Source organism: Fusarium falciforme, chromosome 12, assembly GCF_026873545.1.
Source record: "Fusarium falciforme chromosome 12, complete sequence".
Lineage (NCBI taxonomy): Eukaryota > Fungi > Ascomycota > Sordariomycetes > Hypocreales > Nectriaceae > Fusarium > Fusarium falciforme.
In genome coordinates this window covers 1196051-1217429 of record NC_070555.1, presented here as the reverse complement: position 1 = coordinate 1217429, position 21379 = coordinate 1196051, and the positions used below count along the sequence as shown (strand labels likewise).

The 21379-nt window shown below is 50.9% G+C and overlaps 9 protein-coding genes and 1 pseudogene across 10 annotated transcripts, besides 1 other annotated feature; 5 read left to right on the top strand and 5 right to left on the bottom strand.

The window, feature by feature from the left end:
• Window positions 1-1839: 1839 nt before the first annotated feature.
• Window positions 1840-3285, top strand: NCS54_01416400 (Hypothetical protein; the record flags this gene model as incomplete). Its single annotated transcript, XM_053159324.1, has 8 exons — window positions 1840-1908; window positions 1958-1995; window positions 2047-2100; window positions 2157-2163; window positions 2214-2461; window positions 2511-2567; window positions 2620-2974; window positions 3040-3285. The coding sequence occupies 8 exons, from the start codon at window positions 1840-1842 to the stop codon at window positions 3283-3285; spliced, it is 1074 nt and encodes a 357-aa protein (XP_053015299.1).
• A 318-nt stretch (window positions 3286-3603) lies between these two features.
• On the bottom strand, window positions 3604-5265 carry NCS54_01416300 (3-hydroxyphenylacetate 6-hydroxylase; the record flags this gene model as incomplete). The annotated part of the gene is made up of 3 exons (XM_053159323.1): window positions 3604-3920; window positions 3970-4846; window positions 4897-5265. The coding sequence occupies 3 exons, from the start codon at window positions 5263-5265 to the stop codon at window positions 3604-3606; spliced, it is 1563 nt and encodes a 520-aa protein (XP_053015298.1).
• Window positions 5266-5473: 208 nt separating this feature from the next.
• NCS54_01416200 lies at window positions 5474-8005 on the top strand (annotated as a pseudogene). Its single transcript has 5 exons — window positions 5474-5733; window positions 5787-5921; window positions 5971-6679; window positions 6727-6978; window positions 7040-8005.
• Window positions 5474-8005: a sequence feature.
• Window positions 8006-8072: 67 nt separating this feature from the next.
• On the bottom strand, window positions 8073-8453 carry NCS54_01416100 (Stress-response A/B barrel domain-containing protein; the record flags this gene model as incomplete). The annotated part of the gene is made up of 2 exons (XM_053159322.1): window positions 8343-8453; window positions 8073-8288 (listed from the first exon to the last, which is right to left on the bottom strand). Exons 1-2 carry the CDS (start codon window positions 8445-8447, stop codon window positions 8073-8075), a joined length of 321 nt encoding a protein of 106 aa, XP_053015297.1. The 5' UTR covers window positions 8448-8453.
• A 471-nt stretch (window positions 8454-8924) lies between these two features.
• NCS54_01416000 (Fumarylacetoacetase) lies at window positions 8925-10296 on the bottom strand (the record flags this gene model as incomplete). Its single annotated transcript, XM_053159321.1, has 2 exons — window positions 9327-10296; window positions 8925-9271 (listed from the first exon to the last, which is right to left on the bottom strand). The coding sequence occupies exons 1-2, from the start codon at window positions 10267-10269 to the stop codon at window positions 8925-8927; spliced, it is 1290 nt and encodes a 429-aa protein (XP_053015296.1). The 5' UTR covers window positions 10270-10296.
• Window positions 10297-10669: 373 nt separating this feature from the next.
• NCS54_01415900 (Homogentisate 1,2-dioxygenase) lies at window positions 10670-12168 on the top strand (the record flags this gene model as incomplete). Its single annotated transcript, XM_053159320.1, has 4 exons — window positions 10670-10737; window positions 10792-11544; window positions 11595-11608; window positions 11660-12168. The coding sequence occupies 4 exons, from the start codon at window positions 10670-10672 to the stop codon at window positions 12166-12168; spliced, it is 1344 nt and encodes a 447-aa protein (XP_053015295.1).
• A 1063-nt stretch (window positions 12169-13231) lies between these two features.
• NCS54_01415800 (Hypothetical protein) lies at window positions 13232-16270 on the top strand (the record flags this gene model as incomplete). Its single annotated transcript, XM_053159319.1, has 6 exons — window positions 13232-13380; window positions 13438-14683; window positions 14729-15004; window positions 15057-15198; window positions 15249-15959; window positions 16257-16270. 6 exons carry the CDS (start codon window positions 13232-13234, stop codon window positions 16268-16270), a joined length of 2538 nt encoding a protein of 845 aa, XP_053015294.1.
• Window positions 16271-16721: 451 nt separating this feature from the next.
• NCS54_01415700 (Hypothetical protein) lies at window positions 16722-17581 on the top strand (the record flags this gene model as incomplete). Its single annotated transcript, XM_053159318.1, has 4 exons — window positions 16722-16844; window positions 16905-17143; window positions 17196-17313; window positions 17369-17581. 4 exons carry the CDS (start codon window positions 16722-16724, stop codon window positions 17579-17581), a joined length of 693 nt encoding a protein of 230 aa, XP_053015293.1.
• A 528-nt stretch (window positions 17582-18109) lies between these two features.
• NCS54_01415600 (Hypothetical protein) lies at window positions 18110-19744 on the bottom strand (the record flags this gene model as incomplete). The annotated part of the gene is made up of 4 exons (XM_053159317.1): window positions 18110-18916; window positions 18977-19095; window positions 19147-19387; window positions 19436-19744. 4 exons carry the CDS (start codon window positions 19742-19744, stop codon window positions 18110-18112), a joined length of 1476 nt encoding a protein of 491 aa, XP_053015292.1.
• Window positions 19745-20317: 573 nt separating this feature from the next.
• On the bottom strand, window positions 20318-20779 carry NCS54_01415500 (Stress-response A/B barrel domain-containing protein; the record flags this gene model as incomplete). Its single annotated transcript, XM_053159316.1, has 3 exons — window positions 20318-20470; window positions 20544-20654; window positions 20714-20779. The coding sequence occupies 3 exons, from the start codon at window positions 20777-20779 to the stop codon at window positions 20318-20320; spliced, it is 330 nt and encodes a 109-aa protein (XP_053015291.1).
• Between the last annotated feature and the right edge of the window lie 600 nt (window positions 20780-21379).

Sequence of the window (21379 nt, the reverse complement as noted above, 5' to 3'; positions counted from 1 at the left end):
CAGCGGACGTTAGTTTGATGCATGAAACATTGAAAAGAGAAATTCATCCACGGAGTTGAACAACTGAAACGTCCGGATCCAACTTGCACGCTGAGCTAATCGGTCATCTATCAGCTAGACATCGACGGTTGGGGTCTAGGTTAGTTGTTCCGCCCTTCTCACCCTTATCGTAGAGGGGTTTGGACAGCTAGATATAACATCTCAGCAACTGATTTTATACTTGACAAGGGGAAGAACAAGCCTTTGGCTGTTTTCGGCCACTATCTAGATTTAAATCGTTGCACGATCGATCTGACGCCGCAGCTTTGCAGTAGCGGCCGCCGGCTAACCATGTGTTCCACAGGGGGCGAGTATGACTCCTACTACATCCTATTCGCTGTTGCACATGGTCTTTGATAGACAGTTGCCGCTCATTTGAAGAAACAAAACAGGTTTTTTATCTTTGAGTGGGCTGGTATAGGAAGAAGTCTGTTTAGAAACTTGCTTCTTGCTGACAGGTAAGCAGCCAGCACAACTCATCGGGCGTCCGGCCTACGAATACGCTTACCTTCGCATGCTGAGCACATGATCCCTTCCATACACCACTACGATGGACGCGGCGATGATCCTGCCCTTCCAGCTTCTAAACTTTTTGTGTCTTTCCTGGCATCGCCCTAGATTCCGGGTCAGCCTAGATGGGTTTCGCTGGTACCTGAGGCTGGGAGTATGCAAGTTTATGAAGAAATGTTCAGAGTTGAGATGCCGTTAGCTCGCTCGCTTGTTTGTGAATAACCGCGTCATTGGACCGAGCCCTCAAACAACGAGATCGGTGGCGTCGGACTCTGAACCTTGCAGCCACATTTTGACTTTGTTTGGCCCCCGAACCGCCATTGTCAGAACTCCCAACTGCTTTAATTATCCGAGCAGACCACCAACACCGTCATAGTGGTTCATGTCAGAATCATGCAGACACCATTACCATGGTTAACCCCTACCCACCCTGCTGCAAAGTGTCTGACAACCCCCAACACAGTCTGCACCATCCTGGCCCATGCCCTTCCAGACGGTTTTGACGCGCTTCTCTTCCGTCAGCCAATCATCAGCTCAAGCGTGTAACGGTCGTCAGGGTCGCAACGCTACGGACGACTGGATTCTATTCCCTGGACTGCAGCGTCACACCCTCCACCGTTGGCTTTTGCCTGATCCGCGCAGCCCGCGGAACTCGGGAATGGGGCGGGGTTGGTTGGGTGACTTTGTTGGTGGCTCACCCAGGAGCGCGGAATATGCAGCCATGGGGGGCTAGTAGAAGACAGGGGTGGGCAGTCAGAAATTCCCTTGGAGTGGGAATGGGTTGAAGGGCAAGTTGGACTTGACCAGTGACTATTCTACATGTTGCATCACTTCATCGACCTCAAGAGCATCAACCTCCAACGACAACAAGCTCGTAACCTCGTGATAAGGACGTGGTAGCCAGAACCTAACGCGCCAAGGATCACCGCTAGAGCCAGTCTAGCAGGCGGAACGTGGTTTAGCGCAAGAACCATCGAAGCGGCCCGAGGGAACCAACTGAGGAGACCCATAATATCCACGTAGGAATGCTGTGATAACCCATGTCTCGGTTCGAAGGCTTACTCATCTCACCAGCTCATTGGCTCAGCATCCCATGCCCGTTGGTCCTCGTCGCCAAGTCATTCATGACCTGACGCGTTCTGCAACATGGCCAGAGTGAAATTCTGGGTCAGATGACAGAAGCGGGGAGAAAAAATGACACCCACATGCCGAGAGAGTCAAATTCCCGCTGGTATTCCCCCAACTTGCTTCTCTCAACCAACATCCATCACGTACCTATTTCCTCCAACCATGTGTCCGGAAGACGAACAGACGACCGAGTTGCAGCAGGCCCTCGCTGTGAACCTCCTACAGGCGGACGTAAGCATTAATGTCGAAAGAGGATTGGGATTTGTTTTAACGTGCCTAGGACGCCCGACGTGATGATGATTCCGTTTACGCCTCCTCGTACGCCTTAACGCGTCTTGCGTAGTAGTACAGGTCTGACCGTTTTGATAGAGCAGGCTCAGGGAGCTTCAAGACGTCCTTAGCTTCGAGTGTTCTTAACTACAAGTACGCGATTTGGGGACGCTAATGTTGAAACTGTTACTAACAGGCCGGGTTTGTAGATACGAGGCTCGTGAAACATGGGACCATTGGTCCAACAAAGACTAACCCTACTATAGAATGGCCGTCGATACCATGCTTTCCGGGAAGGTTCTTACCTGATGGTACGTATCTACTCTGCACTCCACGGAAACCAGGCTGAGACATGGAAGCCCAATGACGAGGAAGAGCAAGACAGAATGGACCTGTTGCATCACATCTGCAACCTGGCTCTCGGGGGTGAACTTCACCGTTCTCCCGTCAAGGACCCTCAACGCGTGCTTGATCTGGGCACTGGTACCGGAGTTTGGGCTATGGATTTTGCAGAGTACGATATGATATCTATCAACCAACCAAGCATATCTGACGGTTGATAGTGAAAACCCTGGCGCGGAAGTTATTGGAACTGATCTGAGCCCTATTCAGCCTGGATGGTATGGACGCCATCGCACGTGAGGGCCTGGTTCTCAACTTACTTGATTCTAGGACCCCTCCTAACTGTCTCTTCGAGGTCGACGACTTTGAAGCCGAATGGCCCTACTCAAGACCCTTTGATTTCATCCACGGCCGTGAGCTCGAGGGCTGCATCGCCGACGACGACAAGCTTTTTGCCCAGGCCTTTAAGCATCTGAGCCCCGGCGGTTACTTTGAGTTGCAGGCAGCTTACACACGTTTCCTCTCTGACGACGACACTGCCAAGAAGGCTGCGGATGTTCACTCTTGGTGTAGCCAGCTGGTTGCGGGAATTGAAAAGTTTGGAAAGCCTATAGATGGTGCTCCTACGTGGAAGAAGAAGTTGGAGGAGGCTGGATTCCAGGACGTCCAACAGGAGATTCTCAAGGTTTGTGATTTGAAATTGTTTCCCCTGTTCACAGTAGCAGATTCAGGTACTGATATACCCCCTAGCTACCCATCGGCGGCTGGCCCAAGGATCCCAAGCTCAAGGAACTCGGCAAGTATCAGCTCATCCAGCAGATTCAAGGCGCCGAGTCATATACGCCCGCCGTCTTCTCCCGAGTCCTCGGCTGGAGTGACGAGGAGATCCAGGTGCTCATCGCCAAGGTGCGCAAGCAGTTCAACGACCCGACCATCCACCTCTACATTCCGGTCTATGTTATCTGGGGTAAGAAGCCTGAGCAGAAGGAGGATTGAAAGGGGCAGTCTTTATCATAGCATTTAGCGCGCGTTTATGCATTCTATATGTTTGTTTTATTGTATGTAAATGCAGACATTCAGTCATCGGCGTATAGCATCAGTGTGGTCTCGACCACCTCAATCATATACTATCCTACACCTTCCGTCGCCTTAAGATATGCATTGTTGTCGCTGGTGTTGGTTCTGCTTCCACTCTCAAAGCAAAAGAGTGTCATGTATAGGAGCAAAGAACAAAATGACGACATAGAATTCGATGCAATTCGATGCAATTCGATGCAGCACAACCACAATCAAAATACCCATCCCATGTCCTCTCTACTCCACCTGCTGTGCCAAAGCTGCCTTCAAGGCCTTGGGGTCCCGTGGTGTGAAAACGGCCTTGTAGCGGCGAGGCATGGCCACCAGACTTGTAGGGTCCAAGTTGCCAGTGATGGGATCGCAATCGATGTCGTCGTGCTTCTCAATCTTGAAGCTGTTGAGAAGTCTCATATACAAGAGATAGAGCTCTCGGTTGGCAAGCAGAGATCCAGCACACATGCGATAGCCCACGCCGTATGTGAACAAGGGGGCATCGGGCTGCTCCAGCCAGCGCTCTGGTCGGAAGACCTCGGGATCGGTCCAGACTTGTTCGTCTTGGAGGTGTTAGCTATAAGTATTACATACTGATGATTGGTTACTTACCCATGTTGCAAGCCCAGGCGTTCAAAAAGACAACAGTTCCCTTGGGAATGGTTACTCCGTTGTAGACGACGTCCTTGATAGAGGCGCGAGGCAGAGCAAGTCGAAGCACAGTAAAGTATCGCAGAGACTCTCGCACGAGGGCAACGATGTACTGGCACTTCTGATCATCTTCCTCATCACACATCGGCTGGTTCGTCGCGTAGAACTTTTCAATCTCTGACTTGGCCTTCTCCTGGATTTCAGGGTGCTGGGCAAAGTAGGCGATGGACCAGGCCACCTGCGTGGTAATGGTATCGAGGCCGCCAGAGAGCATGGTCAAGCTAATGGATGTAAGTTCGTCCTTGTTGAGCTTGGCTTCCTTGTCCATAATGACATTGGCTTGAATGCACGGCTTGTAAGTCCCGTTGGCGATTCGCTCATCGAGGCCGCGGTTGAGATCTCCGAGGTACTTGTCGCGTCTGTCACGCATGGAGCGGGCCTTGGAGGATGACAGGTTGAGAGGATTCAGACGGAGGAGAGGGATGTAGTCTTGCAGGTTTCCAGTTGTCGATCTGAAGCGGCTGATCTCTTCCTCGACGTGGGTGATCTCATTAAACAGGTCATCCTCCTGGCTCTTGAGTCGGATGCCCCAGTTGAGTGTCAAAGCGAGGGAGAGCGAGAGGCGTTGGATCATGGGCATCGGGTCGACAGGGACCTTACCAGCCTCTCCATAGTTGCAGAGCTCCTTGATAAAGTCTCGAGTCTCGATGTCGAGGTGATCGACGTAGGTGGCCACAGATGGTCGGTTGAGGGCAGAAGCGGCGCCCTTGCGGCGACGCTTGAGGGAGTCACTGTATGGCGAGGTGCCGATTGTGGTTCCAGCCGTGTCAGAGAGGACCTGGAATTGAATTAGTAGTCGGCTTATAGAGCATAATATTGTGCACCTACCTTGTGGAAAGTATAAAACTCGGGACGTGAGCTCAGGGCCTGGGCGTTGGCTCCAAAGATGGTCCTCGCAGCGCTGGCCGAGTTGACAACGACAATGGGAATATTGCCAAGCTGAATCTGATACACCTTGCCATACTTTTTAGACCATTCGCGATACTTTTCAGCCGCGTTAATATGAATATCCCAAATATTGCCAATCAATGGAAGTCCGGGAGGTCCTTGGAGTTTGCTGATGCGTGCATTGTGTCGGACGAGTTCGTTGATAAAGAGGTATATCAACGGAGCAATGACAAGCGTTAGGAGAACAGACTGGCCCTTGTTCTCTTGGACCTTGTCGTTTAAGGACACGAGGAGGTTGGCGATGGTCATGTTTGCGGGCGTTGTTGTCCAAGAAGGCTTGATTGTCAGGTTTACTCATCCTCAGAGAGGACTCTCTATATACCACACAAGGCCCGGAAGCATGTCATTGCATATCCGCGAGTAGCCATGACTCTCCGCACCTCAAAGTTACTTTGTCTGGCTTCAATTGCCCTTCGGTTGATGCGGGGGATCGACCACATCCGAGGCCCCGACTAGTGTTGCTCGGAACTGCGGAACATTTCCGAGTGAGGTCCCGGCCACTGGCCATAACCCCCAGGCAGCCCCTCCCCTCTCCTGCTTTCATCTCGGAACTCGACGACACAGAAGAGAGGCAATGGAAATCGAGGCTGAGACTGTCGCCCCTGCGGCCGAGTCGGCTTCCAAGCCGCGCAAGCGGAATCCTACCGGCTCTGAGGCTCCGGCAGATGGGTCGGCAGCCCGACGCGCCAAGCGGGGAAAATACACGTCCATGGCATGGTGAGTTTCAGGAGCATCGTACGGTTATCGACGATATTGACGCCATTGTGCAGCGATGAATGCAAGAAGCGGAAGCTCAAGTGCATTCCTTCGGGTGATTCCAATTGCGAGAGGTGTATTGCTGGTGGTTTGACCTGCGTCTTTGCGGCGGCTGCCAATCAGCCTCCCAAGGATGCTAAGTTGGAGCAGTAGGTGGCCCCGGTTGACTCGGTAGTTGTTGCAGCTGACAGGGAATAGGAGCCAGCATCTACAGGGCCTTACTCAAGAGTTGTATCAGCTTCGCCAGCAGGTTGCCGACCTGGTAGGTGTTGTGAGAGAGCTCAAGGACCAGCCTCAAGAGGCACATACCGTGTCGTCGCATTCTCGGGAGACTGTTCATATCCAGTCGCCTCTCAGCACTTATCGTGGCGATGTACCTAAGCAACCTCAGTTTGTCGGACCAACACGGTCTGCCTTTGGTATTCTTGTTGGAGAACGGTCTTTAAACCGTATGGGCATACCGACTTATGAGTCATTTCCTCCAAGCGGTGCACAATCTCCCATAGAGTCGACAGCTGCCGCCAAGATAATCACCGACTTGGGATACTGGGATCAATGCACCGCTAGCGAGATCAGCAGGTTCCTCATCGTCTTCCAGGAGGAAGTCGAGTCGGTGCATCCCATCATCGACATTAGCGAGTACGTTGTTCGGTCACAAGAAATCCTTGACGCTATTCGCAGCGGTAACGCTCCTGAGTATACTGCCCCGAAAGGAGAGACACCGATGAAGGGTTTGTCCAGGAAGGACATTGATATTGTCAAGATTGCCGTCGCTACTGGCATGGTGCTGGAGGAGCATGAAAAGACTGACCTGAGCGCCGCTATCATCGATTCTGTCGAGGGGACTGTGTCATGTATGCTGTACCCTGAGGTTGATCTGAAAGAGATTCAACTGCTTTGTATGCTGGTAAGTGGACTAATCCCCAAACAAGGTTGTATTACTGACATGCACAGAGCATCTACCACTTCCATTGCGACGAGGAGCTGATATCTTGGCGCCTCGTTGGCATTGCTGCCCGTGAAGCCATAGAGATGGGCCTTCACCGAAAGCGAAGTCTTCTTGACAACTTCAAGGACCCTGACTGTCGCCGTCTTGCAACCCGCGTCTTTTGGTGCGTCTACGTGCTTGATCGGCGATGGAGCTTCGGTAACAGCTTATCTTTTGCTCTTGTGGATAAGGATATCGATCCTGAGCTTCCCAAGCCGGTGAGTCCCCATCTCCTTTTCAACTAGATATAACAAAGGTCAACTAACTGGTTTGTCTTAGGACGACGAGTATTCATATCTCAGGTGCATGGTCGGCTATTCTGAGCTCTGTTCCAAGCTCTGGGATGCCATCCCACCCTTTGGATCTGCTTCACAAACCATTCCCGATGATACCGCAACAGCCCTTGATCAATGCGCTCAAGACTGGCTGGAAACTATTCCTCCTCATCTCCAGCTACGGCATCCTCGTCTTGGCCTGGCACCGCGCTCACAACCTCAAGTGCTGCATCGACTTCGCGCCTTGTTGTACCTTCGTGGGAACTATGTGAGGATCTTGATCTACCGACATCACCTGATGAGTGCGGCGAGTATTGCAGCTAGTCCTCGCATTGCATGGTTGGTTGCCGACATCGCCCAGGACTCTATACAGGTCCTTGTCCACCTTCACAGCACGTCGGATATCTACTCGCGGCAGCAGAACGCTTTCAACAATTTCCTGCTCAGCGCCTTGGCGGTACTATTCCTCGCTGTCTGCCACGCTCCCGAGACATTTGCTGGCCCTTGCCGAAAGACCTTCCTTGACGGAGCGGACCTGGTTAGAGGCCTTTCTCGACACAGTATCATCAGCCGCAGACTGTGGAAATCTATTCGTGGTCTGATACCACGTATGAGAAGCCTGGCGAAACCTCACTTGGGAGAAGACCAAACGAGCGAGTCACAAGCGGGAGACAAGGAGCTTGAGGCTCAAGACGTCAACGGTGAGGAGTTCCAGGAGCATGTCCACTTGCCGGTTCACGATCACGTTGACTTTCCTCTGGGAGAGATGATGCTTCCTGATACCGATATAAACCATTCCGTCCCGGATATGTATCAGATGAGGGACGATCTACTGAGCCTCTTTGACGCGCTTGGACAGGGGCAGCCTCTGTTTCAATCCATGACGGGTCAGTATCCTGAAGGGCAGGAGATCACAATCGCAGAGGAGGAAGGTGAAGAGATATCACGGAGATTTCAGGGCTTGATATGAAACTATCTACTTGCACTGATTGCAGCTATGTGTTGTCATGACTCATTAATATGTATCATCAACCTTTCTACACGACCACATTCTCAAAGAACACCATGGCAACTCCTTGATTGACCGTCTTGGCGAACTGCTTCAGGTCTCCATGAGCAGCGCACTCCGTGTCGTAGTAGTTGAAGTCGTCTATAGAGCTAAAGGTGGACAGGGCAACGACGGTGAAGTCCTGGGCGCGTTGATCAGGCGCTGCCTTTCCAGCCTTGACTGAGACGATGTATGGCTTTCCGTTCTATTTGTACACTTGATTAGAGAACGATTCGATGTGTGCAACACGATCACCAACCTTCGTTGCCTTTTGCGGCATCTCTTTGTAGAGATCCAGCAGCCGTTGCTGGTCTTCTTCCTTGGGGATCTTGAAGAGAGTGACACGTGTGATTTGTCCTGCCATGGTTGATGAGGTTCGAAGGAATGATTAGAATTGGAGGAATCAAAGTACGAAGGAATCGGCATTTAAATAAACCCTGCAGATCAAGTTCGGAATAAGCTGCATTCCCTCTGCATGTACCCAGTTTTAGGATCAACGGATTCGGAATCGCAACGAATGATTCCGCGCATGACGTTGCATGACTCAAGAATCGAGGAACAGAAAGGGAAATGGGCTTGGATGCGTTGATACAACTAATTGAGCAACGTACTGGCTCTTTGCCTGTCGAATCAATCGGTTTATGAAGCCCAACCGGTTCATGGAGCCCAATTGGTGAGTTCACAAGTAATATAGTATGTACGGAAAATGAGGAGTCACTACATATCATCCTGGGCCCTGAGCTTGGGACGTTTCACGGCATGTACACTTGATAACTACATTTTTCTAGAGCATTGAAAGTCTATTGAGGTCTCAATTCTATGTCATTTCATTCCTTTCACTCTAACCGCGTTGGACAGCCGATAAAATTGTGCCGGAGCATTCACCAAATCCAATCAAACCATCCTCGGCCTCTCCAGACCATCCCTTGATAGTAATAGTGTCACCGTCCTGGATAAACTTTCGTTCCTCGCCGTTCTCCAATTGAACCGCAACCTTGCCACCCTGTGTCTGTTCAAGCAAACTGCCCTGCGTTCCGGCGTCTAACCCAGACACGGTACCGGAGCCTAGAAGGTCTCCTGTACGCATGTTGCAGCCAGAGATTGAATGGTGGGCGAGCATCTGAGGCCAAGACCACAGGAGGTTCTTGGAACTTGTTCGGGTGATGGTTGTTGTGTTACCCTTGGCGGCTGTAGCCATGTTAGCTCTTTTCCCAAGTGATAGAGCTCACTGGTTTTCACTTACTCGTCAGAGACACCTCCAAGTTAATGTTGACAATGTTATCCTGTCGCTTCTCACGCAGGTATTGCTGCAGCTCAACCTCATTGGCAAGACCAGCGGTCTTAAAAGGCTCCAACGCATCTGCGAGAACCACCCATGGGCTGATCGTCGTGCCAAAGTTCTTTGCATTGAATGGTCCCAGCGGGACGTACTCCCACTGCTGAATGTCTCGTGCACTCCAGTCGTTCATCAGCACATAGCCAAATATGTACTCTTCGGCAGAGTCAACGGGGATCGGAACCCCTAGGTCGTTGCCTTTGCACACAAACATGCCGAGCTCCAACTCAATATCTAGCCTGTTGCATGGCTGGAAGACAGGCTCAGTAGCCTTTGGGTTTGGGAGAACCTGGCCCCAAGGTCGGTGGAGCGGAGTGCCCGATACAACGACGGAACTGGCACGTCCGTGATAGGCAACCGGAAGATGGTTGTAGTTTGGCTGCAGAGCGTTGGCAGGACCTCGGAATAAGGCGCCCACAGTTTGAGCATGGTTGCGGCCAGCGAAGAAATCTGTGTAGTCACCAATCCTGAGAGGAAGATGCGTTTCGACCTCAGAAAGTGGGATCAAAGCCTCCTTCTTCAGGGCTTCGTTCTCCTTGAGGAGTTCTGGGAAAGACGTGTCCTGGCGGAAAACATCTCTGAGGTAGCTTCGGGTGGCCTTATGCAGGGGTCTTCCCAAGCTGGCAAAGTCATTCAGTGTTGACTGAGAAAAGACGCCGAGCTTGTCCTTGGGGAGATCGACAAGCTTGGCAAAGCCACCTTGGCTGGCAAAGACGGATAGGTCGAGGACGTGGTTGCCAATGGCGACAGCTGGGCGTCTGATTGGCTTGCTAACTGTTGAAATGATCCCAAAAGGAATATTGGCCAGAGAAAAGTGGCTTCCCAGAGGGATGGGCAACCAAGACGACATATTGAGGGAGGTAGGGAGAGAATGAAGATGCAACGAAGGGGTGAATGTGGATGTTTCAATCAACAGGGAGCAACCAAAGATCTTTAATGACAAGGAAAATGATCAATTGTTTATTCCCCAATAAATGCTCATCAAGATTGATGCAGTGAGGAATGCTCGTCGGTTTGTGTTCCGAGTCTGATTGCGTCAAACCAAGTTCCGAACATTCCGAGTTCGGTGTCGTAGATCTGCATGACAAGGCGGGGAAGCGGAAACTCGCGGGTACGGGGAACGGATAACGACAATGAATGAGTGATCAGATGAATATCTGAGTATTATAAGATTGCTAGCTTTGAAGCATGTTTTGGGGTTGTTGTTGATAACACCACGATCTGAGCGAGTTCGCCATCCCTAGCTCAACATGCCTGTAACGAATTTTGTAACCCCCGAGAAGTACACGTACCTCAACGGCTTCAGGTCGTTTCACGAGTCAGTTATACCCTGTAAAAGATGCTTAACGGTTGCTAATTAGACCGTCACTAGATCTGAAGCCATCAAGGGTGCGTTGCCGATCGGCGCCAACTCTCCCCAGAAGCCACCCTATGGCCTGTACGCTGAGAAGCTATCTGGAACCGCCTTTACGGCTCCTCGCCATGAGAACCAACAGTCTTGGCTTTACAGAATTCTCCCTTCAGCCGCTCACTCGTCTTTTGAGCGGTTTGACAAAGTCTCTGAGCCACTGATCAACGGCAAACTTGACTTTGTGCCAAACCAGCTGCGATGGGATCCCTTTGAGATTGACGACCAGGTCGACTGGGTTCGAGGCTTGAAGCTCGTCTCTGGCGCTGGGGATCCTACTATCAAGGTCGGTTTGGGTATCTACATCTTTGCTGCCGGACGTGACATGGACGCAAACACGGCCATGTACTCTTCCGACGGAGAGATGCTCGTGGTAGCGCAACATGGTGTGTTGGATATCCAAACTGAACTGGGCCGTCTGCTTGTTCGCCCTAACGAGATTGCTATCCTTCCTCGTGGTATCAAGTACCGCGTGACGTTGCCTGCAGGCCCTGTGAGAGGGTATATCCTTGAGTTGTATCAAGGACATTTTACCCTGCCAGAGCTGGGCCCAATTGGATCCAACTGTCTGGCGAACCCAAGGGACTTTCAGATTCCTACGGCGGCGTTTGACGAAGACACTAACACGACTTGGACCATCATCAACAAGTACAACAGCCAGCTGTATGTGGCTAAGCAGGGCCATACGCCGTTTGATGTGGTGGCGTGGCATGGAAAGTGAGTTATCTTCCTTTGACAAAACGTTCTATGTGACCCAGAGCTAACAGATGCGTAGCTGTAAGTGGCTTGATAGCACACCCTAGCCAAGGGTATGGTACTGACGACTAAATAGTTTACCCGTACAAGTATGACCTGGGCCGCTTCTCTGTCATCGGAAGCATTTCCTTTGACCATCCTGATCCGTCCATTTACACCGTCTTGACCGGTCCATCCGATCATCCCGGCACCGCCGTAGCAGACTTTGTCATCTTTCCTCCACGCTGGCTGGTCCAAGAAGACACATTCAGGCCCCCATGGTACCACCGCAACACCATGTCCGAGTTCATGGGCCTCATCTGCGGCGAGTACGACGCCAAGACTGGTGGAGGCTTCCAGCCAGCCGGCGCCAGTCTTCACAACGTCATGTCTGCGCATGGGCCTGATGCAGACAGCTTTGAGAGGGCGAGTAATGCGGTGCTGAAGCCTCAGAAGATTGGAGAGGGTAGCATGGCGTTCATGTTTGAGAGTAGCTTGATGTTGGGGCTTACGGAATGGGGGTTGAAGACGTGTCAGAAGGTTCAGGCTGAGTACAGTGAGCATAGCTGGTCAGGACTGAAGCCGCACTTTAAGAGGCCGTCTTGAGGGGGTGATGGTTGGCGGTAGGACTGAATGAAAGCGTTTTATTGTAGTTTATTTCTGGTCTCTAATATGCATTTTAGTTGAATGAAGGCATTACCGACCATGAGAAATGCCCCCGTCTCGATGGTGGATGGGGCAAGTATTGGCCAATGTCTGGATCTTCAATTTACATGCCTATTGGCCAAGGGTAAGCCCTAGCAATGTAGACAGCTCAGTTGCTCCTTGGTCACGCCTTGGCTGTAAGGGTTGAGGTGGCTTAGATCTAACCTGATGTTGATGTGAAAATGCCGTTAAAGCCTCAATCTGCCAATTCCCAGATCAGGAAAATTCATCTTACAGACGTATTTTCTATCCCATTGATCGATCTGCCAGGGTCAATGTCGTCATGAGATCCCATCGTCTGGAGAAATGTTGAGCGCTCGGAAAGACTTCCGAACGCCGAGGATGGCTAGACTCGGGACTTGGCAACTCCCCGAGTCGCCCGTGTCTCGGAAGTTGTCGCATTTCGAGCATGGGTGTTAGCAATTTGGTGGACTTGACTTACTACATATGGACTTAGCCGATTGCCACAGGGAACGAATGACTTGGTCAACTGTGAGTGTCTTTTCTTCAAGAAAGACACCTTGACGGTGTGTACGAGGGCAGGAAAACGTCAAGATGGACGCAGAAAGGCGCCCGAGTATTTGTAAGGTCTGCTCTAGCAACAGCCATCATTTGAACCATCAACATCTCAATGAACAGAATCCATCTCTCCCCGTCTTCTGGATGAAGCCACCCAATAGCGGAAACTCTATTGACGATCTGGACCCCGTAGCGTTGCCCACATTCCGGGGTAATGGCTGCGCTCCACACGGGGTTCGCGGAGAAAGAAACGCGGGGTAGAGGCAAGGGACAAGGGGGAAGGGATGGGTAAACTCGCGCGCGTCAAGCCGAGTTCCGCTGGTGATTCTACCGTTGCAACGGCTTGCCGGATGTTGAAGCTGAGAGAGGGACATACAGCAGCTCTTGTACCGAGTCTTCTTGCTCCAAAGCAAACCCTCGCGCATAACCTTCTCTGTTGTTAAGAATGACCCCACGAACTTCACAGGCAGACTTCTTGTGCGAGACGTGCAATCTGCCGTTTCAGCGCAGGGAGCACTACCAACGCCATCTACGCACTCACACAAAGGAGAAGCCATTCTCATGTTCTGAATGCGGGCAAAGCTTCGGCCGAGTGTGAGTTGTTGACCTTGATTTTCATCTACATCTCAGGTATACTGACGGAATATCCAGGGACTCCTTGGCTCGTCACCACACAGCCCTTCATCTGAGTGCAGACCGCCAGGACAACCGTGACCGCCAGAATGACCGTCGTCGCGTATCTCAGGCCTGCAAACCCTGCAGCGCCTCCAAAGTCAGGTGTGACGGAGAGCGACCATGTCAGCGATGCCGACGCCAGGATAATGAGTGCTACTACGAGCCCTCAGCGAAGCGCAAGATGTCAGAGGCCGGCTCAGACAAGACAATGGCCAAGCGGTACCGGAACAACAATACCAATTCGAATGCAGCCACCTCGATTGCCACTCACTCGCCACTATCACCGCCCGCGACTGTTCATGATAATTCGTATGAGATAACGCAGTCGGAAATGCACGTCTCGCCTGTTCAAGCGCAATTCGCCGAACCGCCCAAAGTTGACGATCTCACCATTGAAGTCCAGCCCATCGATCCGCTCCTCGAAATGCCGACAAGTTCGGCTCCTGAGTATTCGGTGAATACCATGGCTCAACAAGAGATGCCATTTGGGGGGAATGACATGTTTCTCGACTTTGATCCGACAAAGAATATGCCCACACCCTCGTTGCTCTTTGGTGATGCTTTAGAGCCGACGAGCTGGCTCAACTATGGCACTGAGCAAGAATTCACACCATTCTTCCTTCAAAATGAGTCTTCCATAGACGCCATCAACGAACTCTGGCTCGATCAGGCAGGACTTAGGATGCAACAGCCGACTGTCCTGGCAAACCCGACTCCTACTTCCATGATAGATCAATCAGCTGTGGCAGAGCTCTACAGCCGAAGTCACTCGCCAGCCATCGACAGAGACGCCGTCGAACCGAGACAATACCATCCTATCAATATCGAAGTTGACGCCCAACTTGCATTCCCCGATCTGTCCCATCTGACGGCAGAGGAAATCGACCAGGAGAATCTCGCTCACGTAGACGAGGTACCTGAAGAAGTCAGTAAAAAGGCAGCCCAAGCAGCTCTGGACATGCAGAATAGTGCCAGCTATCCGCGATTCAGACACATAGCCATTCCGCCTGCTCCGGTTCTGAATGCCTGGGTACAGCTCTACTTTGAGTTCTTCCACCCGGTACTACCGATTCTGCACAAGTCGACATTTTCTGCGTCAAAGAGACACTGGCTGCTCATTTTCACGGTGGCTGCTCTCGGTGCCCATTTCTCTGGCATTAAAGGGGCGCATGAGTGCTCCAGGGCGATGCACGAATTCAGCCGTCGACAATCTGCTATCATGGTAAGCAACAGCAAAACACCCGAGTCCACAGCCATACTAACCTAGTTCGAGTGCGAGAACCAAAACTCCAACGGCAGAGAGCTCTGGATGGCGCAGACCATTCTCCTCAACCACATCGGCATCATGTACGGCGGCGAGCGAAGATCTCTCGAGATTGCTGAGTTCTTGCAGGCTCTGCCTGTAACTCTTGGAAGACGAAAGAGGTTGTTTACAAACATGTTCCCCATGGAAAAGTTTGCGCAGCTGCAGTTGCCGCGGACGCAAAAGTGGCAGATCTGGCTTCTTGATGAAGAACGAAGGAGAGCGGGATTCGCAGTCTGGGTTAGTCCGAGCTGGCCTGCCTCTTGATATGTCATTGCTAACAAAGTCGCAGCTTATTGACTCGGCCTTTGATGCCCACTTTGACCTCAGTCGTTTGATGAGACTGTCTGAGCTACAAATCTCCTTACCGCAGCCGGATGATCGTTGGGGTGCCTCAACTGCTCAAAGCTGGGCAAGTTTCCCTTCCATGCTTGGTAAGTTTGCTGCGACCTTCTCTTCACTCGAAGAAATGCTCATTTTGTAGAAAACAATGGCTCTGGCGGGCTCCCAACCATGGAGCGAGTTGTCGCCGACGACACCTGGAAATCTGTCTGGTCAAAGACCAACACCCTCGGCAAACAGGTTATGCTCCAGCATCTATCAGACGTCATAAAAGACCAGAGCTCAAGCCAGTTTGGTGTACCGGGCTTTTCCTACCATGACAAGCTATTAGCAGCAAACGTCCTTAACGAACTCTTGACCTTGACCGAGAACGAGCAGATTGAGCAGTCCATAGATGAGGTCAAGGCTGCGACAACCCACCAGATCATGGCCCTGAGCGCTTTGATGACCCACAATACGCCCACTGCAAACTTGCTTCCCACTGTTGTGCGGTGCATCTACGGCAAAGTGGACGATGCAGAGTGGGCGCAGATCGGAGAGCGGTGGAAGAGCTCCTCAAGTCAAGGGAGACTGGGATGCTTCTATGCAGCGAGGATCCTCCATGTCGTACGATCAAGTCACTGCACACACTTTGGCACACCTGTGAGCCTTCTTAGAGCCGTGCTGGTTCTCTGGCTCTACTCTGCACTCTCCGAGCGCTCTCAGGAAGGGTTCTTGTACCCGCGGCCGGCGCCGGCTGTGGTACTGGGGCCGAAGCCACTAGAGGGCATGGACAACAATAGTTGGATTGGTATTGGGTGGAGCCGAGTCAAGCTGCCAGGCATCGGGAATCTGCTCTGTGTTGAGGGACGGGGTAAGTTACTAGATGATGGGGTTATGCTGATGAAGTCGTTGAAGGGATGGGGTATTAGTTCTACGTATTCGCAGATTCTCTTGAGGCTTCGAGCAAGTGAGGCTTCTGAGTTCGAGAGGGCTAGGTAGAGGAGATTGAGTGCTTTTGGTACTGTTTGCCTCATAGCGAGTGCGCATAACTTAAATTCAAATGATCTAATCTGATAATTCTACTCTGACGTTGCGCCCTAGCCAAGATCGTGTTGACTTATGTTAAAGGAACGTGGGCTCAGGTAGAAAAGCTGACTTGGTTTGATAGCCATTGGACTGTGAAGAGTTCCTCCTTTGATGCATACAGTCACACTGCATGCTTAATGATGGCGTAGGCACCTGAAGCGATAACAATCGTCTCATTGATATAGGACGTGAGATATATCAGCGAAGACTTATGGCCTAAATATGCCACTATTCACAAAGCACGTCATGCCGAGTGGGAGACACAAGGGTCCGTGGGATACCGAAGGCCTAGGATAACAATACCCGACCCTTAGAATCCTTTCCGAGACTGCACAAGCCGGCTCGGAACCACCGGCTCCACGACTTTCCGACCAAACTGCATAACCGGAGCTCACGTGCACGTAGTGAACATCGAAGGATAGAAGAAATCGTCTTCCATGTATATCTAGCTTAGTGTTTCATATTGGTTCTGTATCTCTTGTCCAGCCATCCAAATCGATCTGATTCATGTCTACCACCCGTCGATACATTTTCCGGCTCTTTCACAATGACACCCACAGTTTACGGAAATCTTCCCTCTACTCGAGCTCGCAGAGTCTTGTTGCTTCTGGAGGAACTAGACATCGAGTATGACTTGAAAACCTTGGACTTTGCCAAGGCAGAACATCGGGTTAGTTTGTCTAAAAAATGGCGCTTTTGTCAAGAGCTGGAAGCTCACACGTGCTCACAGAGCTCAACTTATGTTGAAGAACACCATCCATTTGCCAAGGTGCCGGCATACGAAGATGGCGACCTGAAGATTTTCGAGTCGCGAGCTATTTGCCGATATCTCGCCAACAAGCACTCCTCCCCTCTCGGCCCGCCATCCAACCCTGAAGCACTAGCAGCATTCGAGCAGGCTGCCAGTGTCGAATACGCGTATTTCGAGCCAAGTGTTTCAACTCTTGGCTTTGAACTGATATTCAAAAAGTATGTCATCTTTCTCCTGGACTTCTGACATGGACTCACTGACCCGACCAAGGGTGCTATCGCTGGGAGAGACAGATCAGAAAGTCGTAGCCCAGCATAAGGCTCAGCTTGCCCAGGTTCTCGACTACTACGAGAAAATCCTGGAGAAGCAGGATTATCTTGCTGGCCAGGTTGGCAATCCCCAGTCTCGGTGTTTGACACCAATACTGACTCGACGACTTACAGAGCTACAGCTTGGTGGACCTTTTCCATATTCCTTGGATTGGCTTCATCAAAGACCGTCTCCAGCTCCCAGAACTGATTGACTCGCGGAAGAACGTAACTGCGTGGTGGCAACGAGTGAGCGACCGTAAGGCATCAAAAATTATTGCAGAGGCTGGCCCAGTTGCAGCACTAGGCGGGTCTCTCGAAGCATTGTCGCACCGAAGATTCGAGTAAATAGAGTTACTAGATAGAATAGAACAATTCTGAATCAAGGAGAAGACCAAAACTTCTAATTTACAGCTATGGCGTCCTGTGTGTAGATGACTCAAAGCGTTCGGCCAGAGGTTTCCCTCTAACGATTTGTCAAGGGTTCTTGGTGATGCCGGAACCATACTATGATGACAAATCAATACTGGGAGATGATAATTAGGTGGGTTTAAGCATTAAAGCTACCACGAATCAGGGAAGCTCTTGTATGTAGGTGGCGAATGTTTGGGAGTCGTACTATAGGTAGTGAGGATGCCACATGGATGATTGACAAGGATTCCCATAGCCTCATGCTACAAGAAATTGTGGCTGACCAAAACTATCAAAGTGAAGATAGAAATAATTCAACAATATTCTCACAATCTTCATCACCTCACTCTGGTCAACCTAACATTAATATGCTTCTGACGAACAAACCAAGCGTTACACGTCTCCCACTCCTTCTCAGGCTCATCCAACTCGATCTATTAGAAATTCTGTTAGCTGGAACTAGCATTAAGGAAAACTTTGGAAACAAATACTTGCCTTGAAGAGATAGAGAAGAGTCGGTATGGCCTTGTAAATCTCCAGCAAACTAATGTTCTTGCCAATGCAAGTACGAGATCCCGCGCCAAACGTGAAAGTAGCACCAAGCATCTCAGACTTTCGGGCGTCGTATTGCTGCTTTGTCTCCTTTGCACCCTGGAGCCATCTCTCAGGTATAAAGGAGTCCAAGTCCTCGCCAAAGATGGGAGAGTGGTGCATGACCCAAGGGTTGATGCCGACCACAGCTCCGGCGGGGAGAAAAGGACCGTCTGGTAGCTGGAGACCACCCTCAGGTATGATTCTTTCCAAGAGCAGTCCAACAGCAGGATGAAGACGAAGAGCCTCCTTGATGACCGCGTCAAGGTACGGTAGCTCTTGACTCTCCTTCCACGTCACCGGGATAGAGAACTTGCCTTCGTTGTGCGCGTGTTCAATCTCCTTGCACACTTTTTCGAGAATAGGAGGATTCTTCAACAGGTAGTAAAGAACCGCTCGAAGTGAGATTGCAGTTGTATCAGATCCAGCATTGACGTTACTAAGGGTGTACGAAAAGACCTGTTGATCGGTGACGACTTGCGGATGCGTCACCTTGGCCTCAAGGAAACGAGTCAGAAAATCCCGTCGAAGAGGTTTCTCAGACTTTGTATCACCGCGCCCCAGTCGTTCATCTAGGCATTCGCGGGCAAATTTGGCAATTGCTCCAGTTGCACTCCCGCCCATCATGCGTCTGATGGGATTCTTGACGATGAGATGGTCCAGCCAGGGCATCTGTCCAACCTGGAAGACTGTTAGTGAGAGGGCAAAGGCATGTGGCGGAAAGAGGCCTTGTTCACATACCATGCCTGCATAATCTAGGTTTCTTTCCAGCGAGAGCATGATGTTGCTGATATCCTTTCCTTGTTCCAAAAAGCCGAGAGGTTTGCCAAAGGTGAGCTCTCCAATGACATCGAAGGCATCTAGAACTACATCTTAGCTTCCGGTCTCTTTAACTGAAGGGTCTTTCATACAGTACTGCAGCCAAGTAGCCATATCGCAGACGCGACCATCTCTAGCAAACTCATCGAGTCTACCGATCATGGTGTGGATAGTCTTGTCCACAAAGACCTCAAATTCAGTTAATGTGCTCATGGAGTAAGCCGACGAGATTGGACGCTTGATCCTGGCATGGAAGTCCTCATCCAGGGTCGTGAAAAGAGTTTGCGTGGGATTTCCATTGAAGAGCTGTTGCTGCGGCTCATAGAATTTCGTCTGGGAAATTGTCAATCAACGATTCGACGCCAAGGCATGCCACATTACCTTTGTGTATCCTTTGTTGACTCCATAAATGACCTTCAACGCGTCCAGGTTCTGGACACTGACCAGGTTAGGCCCAAGACGTACGTATTGTCCATATTTTTGGTGTAGTTTGAGATGCGTCTCCTCCGCCTTTCCTCTGGCTACATCAATGAACCTCCATAGGTTAGAGAATCTAGCGAGGAATGGTCCAGGAACTTCAGAGACGCCTCGGGTGAAGTAGTTGCGGGCAAGGTGCACCAGCACAAGAACAGCGGCTATGATGGGGAGGTGTTCCCGGATGAGACCTATGATCTCTGTGATGATCGCCATGGTGTCGGATATCCTCAATGCTAGACTGTCCTGTTTTGTTCGAAAAGTCCAATATGTCAGACAGGTTTCTTTTCTATAGATCAGAGCGATCTACCTTCCCCGCACGAGCGAGGTCATCCCTGCGAATAGGTAGTCCCGGGCTTGATCTCTCTTACACATCCCTGGCGTGGAGCCGAGTGTCGATGCGTTTGCCTGTACCCCGCGCCATTCCGACATTCCGACGCTACAACCGGTTGAAATGCCGGTTGCTGATCATTTTTCTCGCTATTCGGCATTGAGGCTTTAGGGTGTTGGGAAATAATGAGAGTCTGGGCCTCTTGTGACACCTCGTATGAGTAGGCGATACCTCAAACTGTCTCGACCAGATTTCCCCCCCCATGAGGCTTCGTTGCCCCCTCTTGTTGAACCTGTTTGGTTGAGAAGTGTGAGACTGAGGGTATAGTACGGACTCAAGTACAAATAGGGATTTGGACAAGTGTATCTAAATGGCACTATTCTATTGTCGCGTGTTTCAAACCAGGCTCTACTGGCATCCACAAACATCCCCCATAATGAGTCGCTGCCCATCTCTGCTTAATCGTTCCTGGGGAGGTCAATGATCTGAACCTTCTCTACCATAGGGCCCAGCTCATCCACGACAGCGAGGTGGACGGGGTCCTTGAGCGCGTAGTAGTCCCTGTCTTCGGTCCCAGCAAATTGGATGACGAATGCATGAGTGATTCCTCCCTATTCTTACCGTGTCAGCTACGTAACTAAAAGATTACGATAAGGAAGACCTAGGAAAAGTGTTCGTTCGTACCTGAAGTCCCTCGGGGGAGTTGTCTGCGCCGCCTTGGATGGACTGGATGTATGGTTTCTTGGATTCTTGATGGAGGCAGCCGTCTTTCAGCGCCAGGATCTTGGAGGAAACCTAGATCCGACTCTGTAAGCCATGAAAAATCGCAGAGACTTACGGTGGCAACCCTTTACCTTGTCAATGGCATCATTAGTGACATCAGACTTGAACTGAAACTGAACAACACGATTGATGCCCATCTTGTTAACTTGGCAGCTCTGAAGTTCGTTGATGTGTAATTGTTGCAAAGAGAATGCCCGATTCGCGACAAAATTTGATGGGGATGACTTCTTTATCGTAGAAATAACATCCAGGCAAAAGAGCCTAGTGCTGCATTTAACGCTGAGAAAAAAAACCCGCCTTGAGAACCTGTCTGTCTTCGGAACGGTCCCGGCGGTGGTGGAGCTTCCCCGCGACAGCCGTTGACGTGGAGCCGAGCGGCTTGGCCAAGCATGACCAACTCATGGGGTCAGATTGTGGGGTGAGACTGGGTAGATCATTGCTTTTGCGGGTCTGCTGGCTTGCAACAGAATGGGTTCTCGGTTGAATGGCGACGGCTGGTCCAGTTGTGTCTGGTTGTTGGGCCTGGCTAGTATGGTGTACGGCGAGTAGGGGCAACCATCCTCGATCTCCTCTGTACTCTTGCTACTCATCATCTTGGATACAGTCCAAAGAGATTATATTAACATGAACAACAGGATACAGTTTCCCATCTTTTGGGATCGTGAAAAATAACACATTTACTGTCCTGACTACCAATGTGTCTCCTTCCATGTGCCTTATCTTACCGCATCTGATCC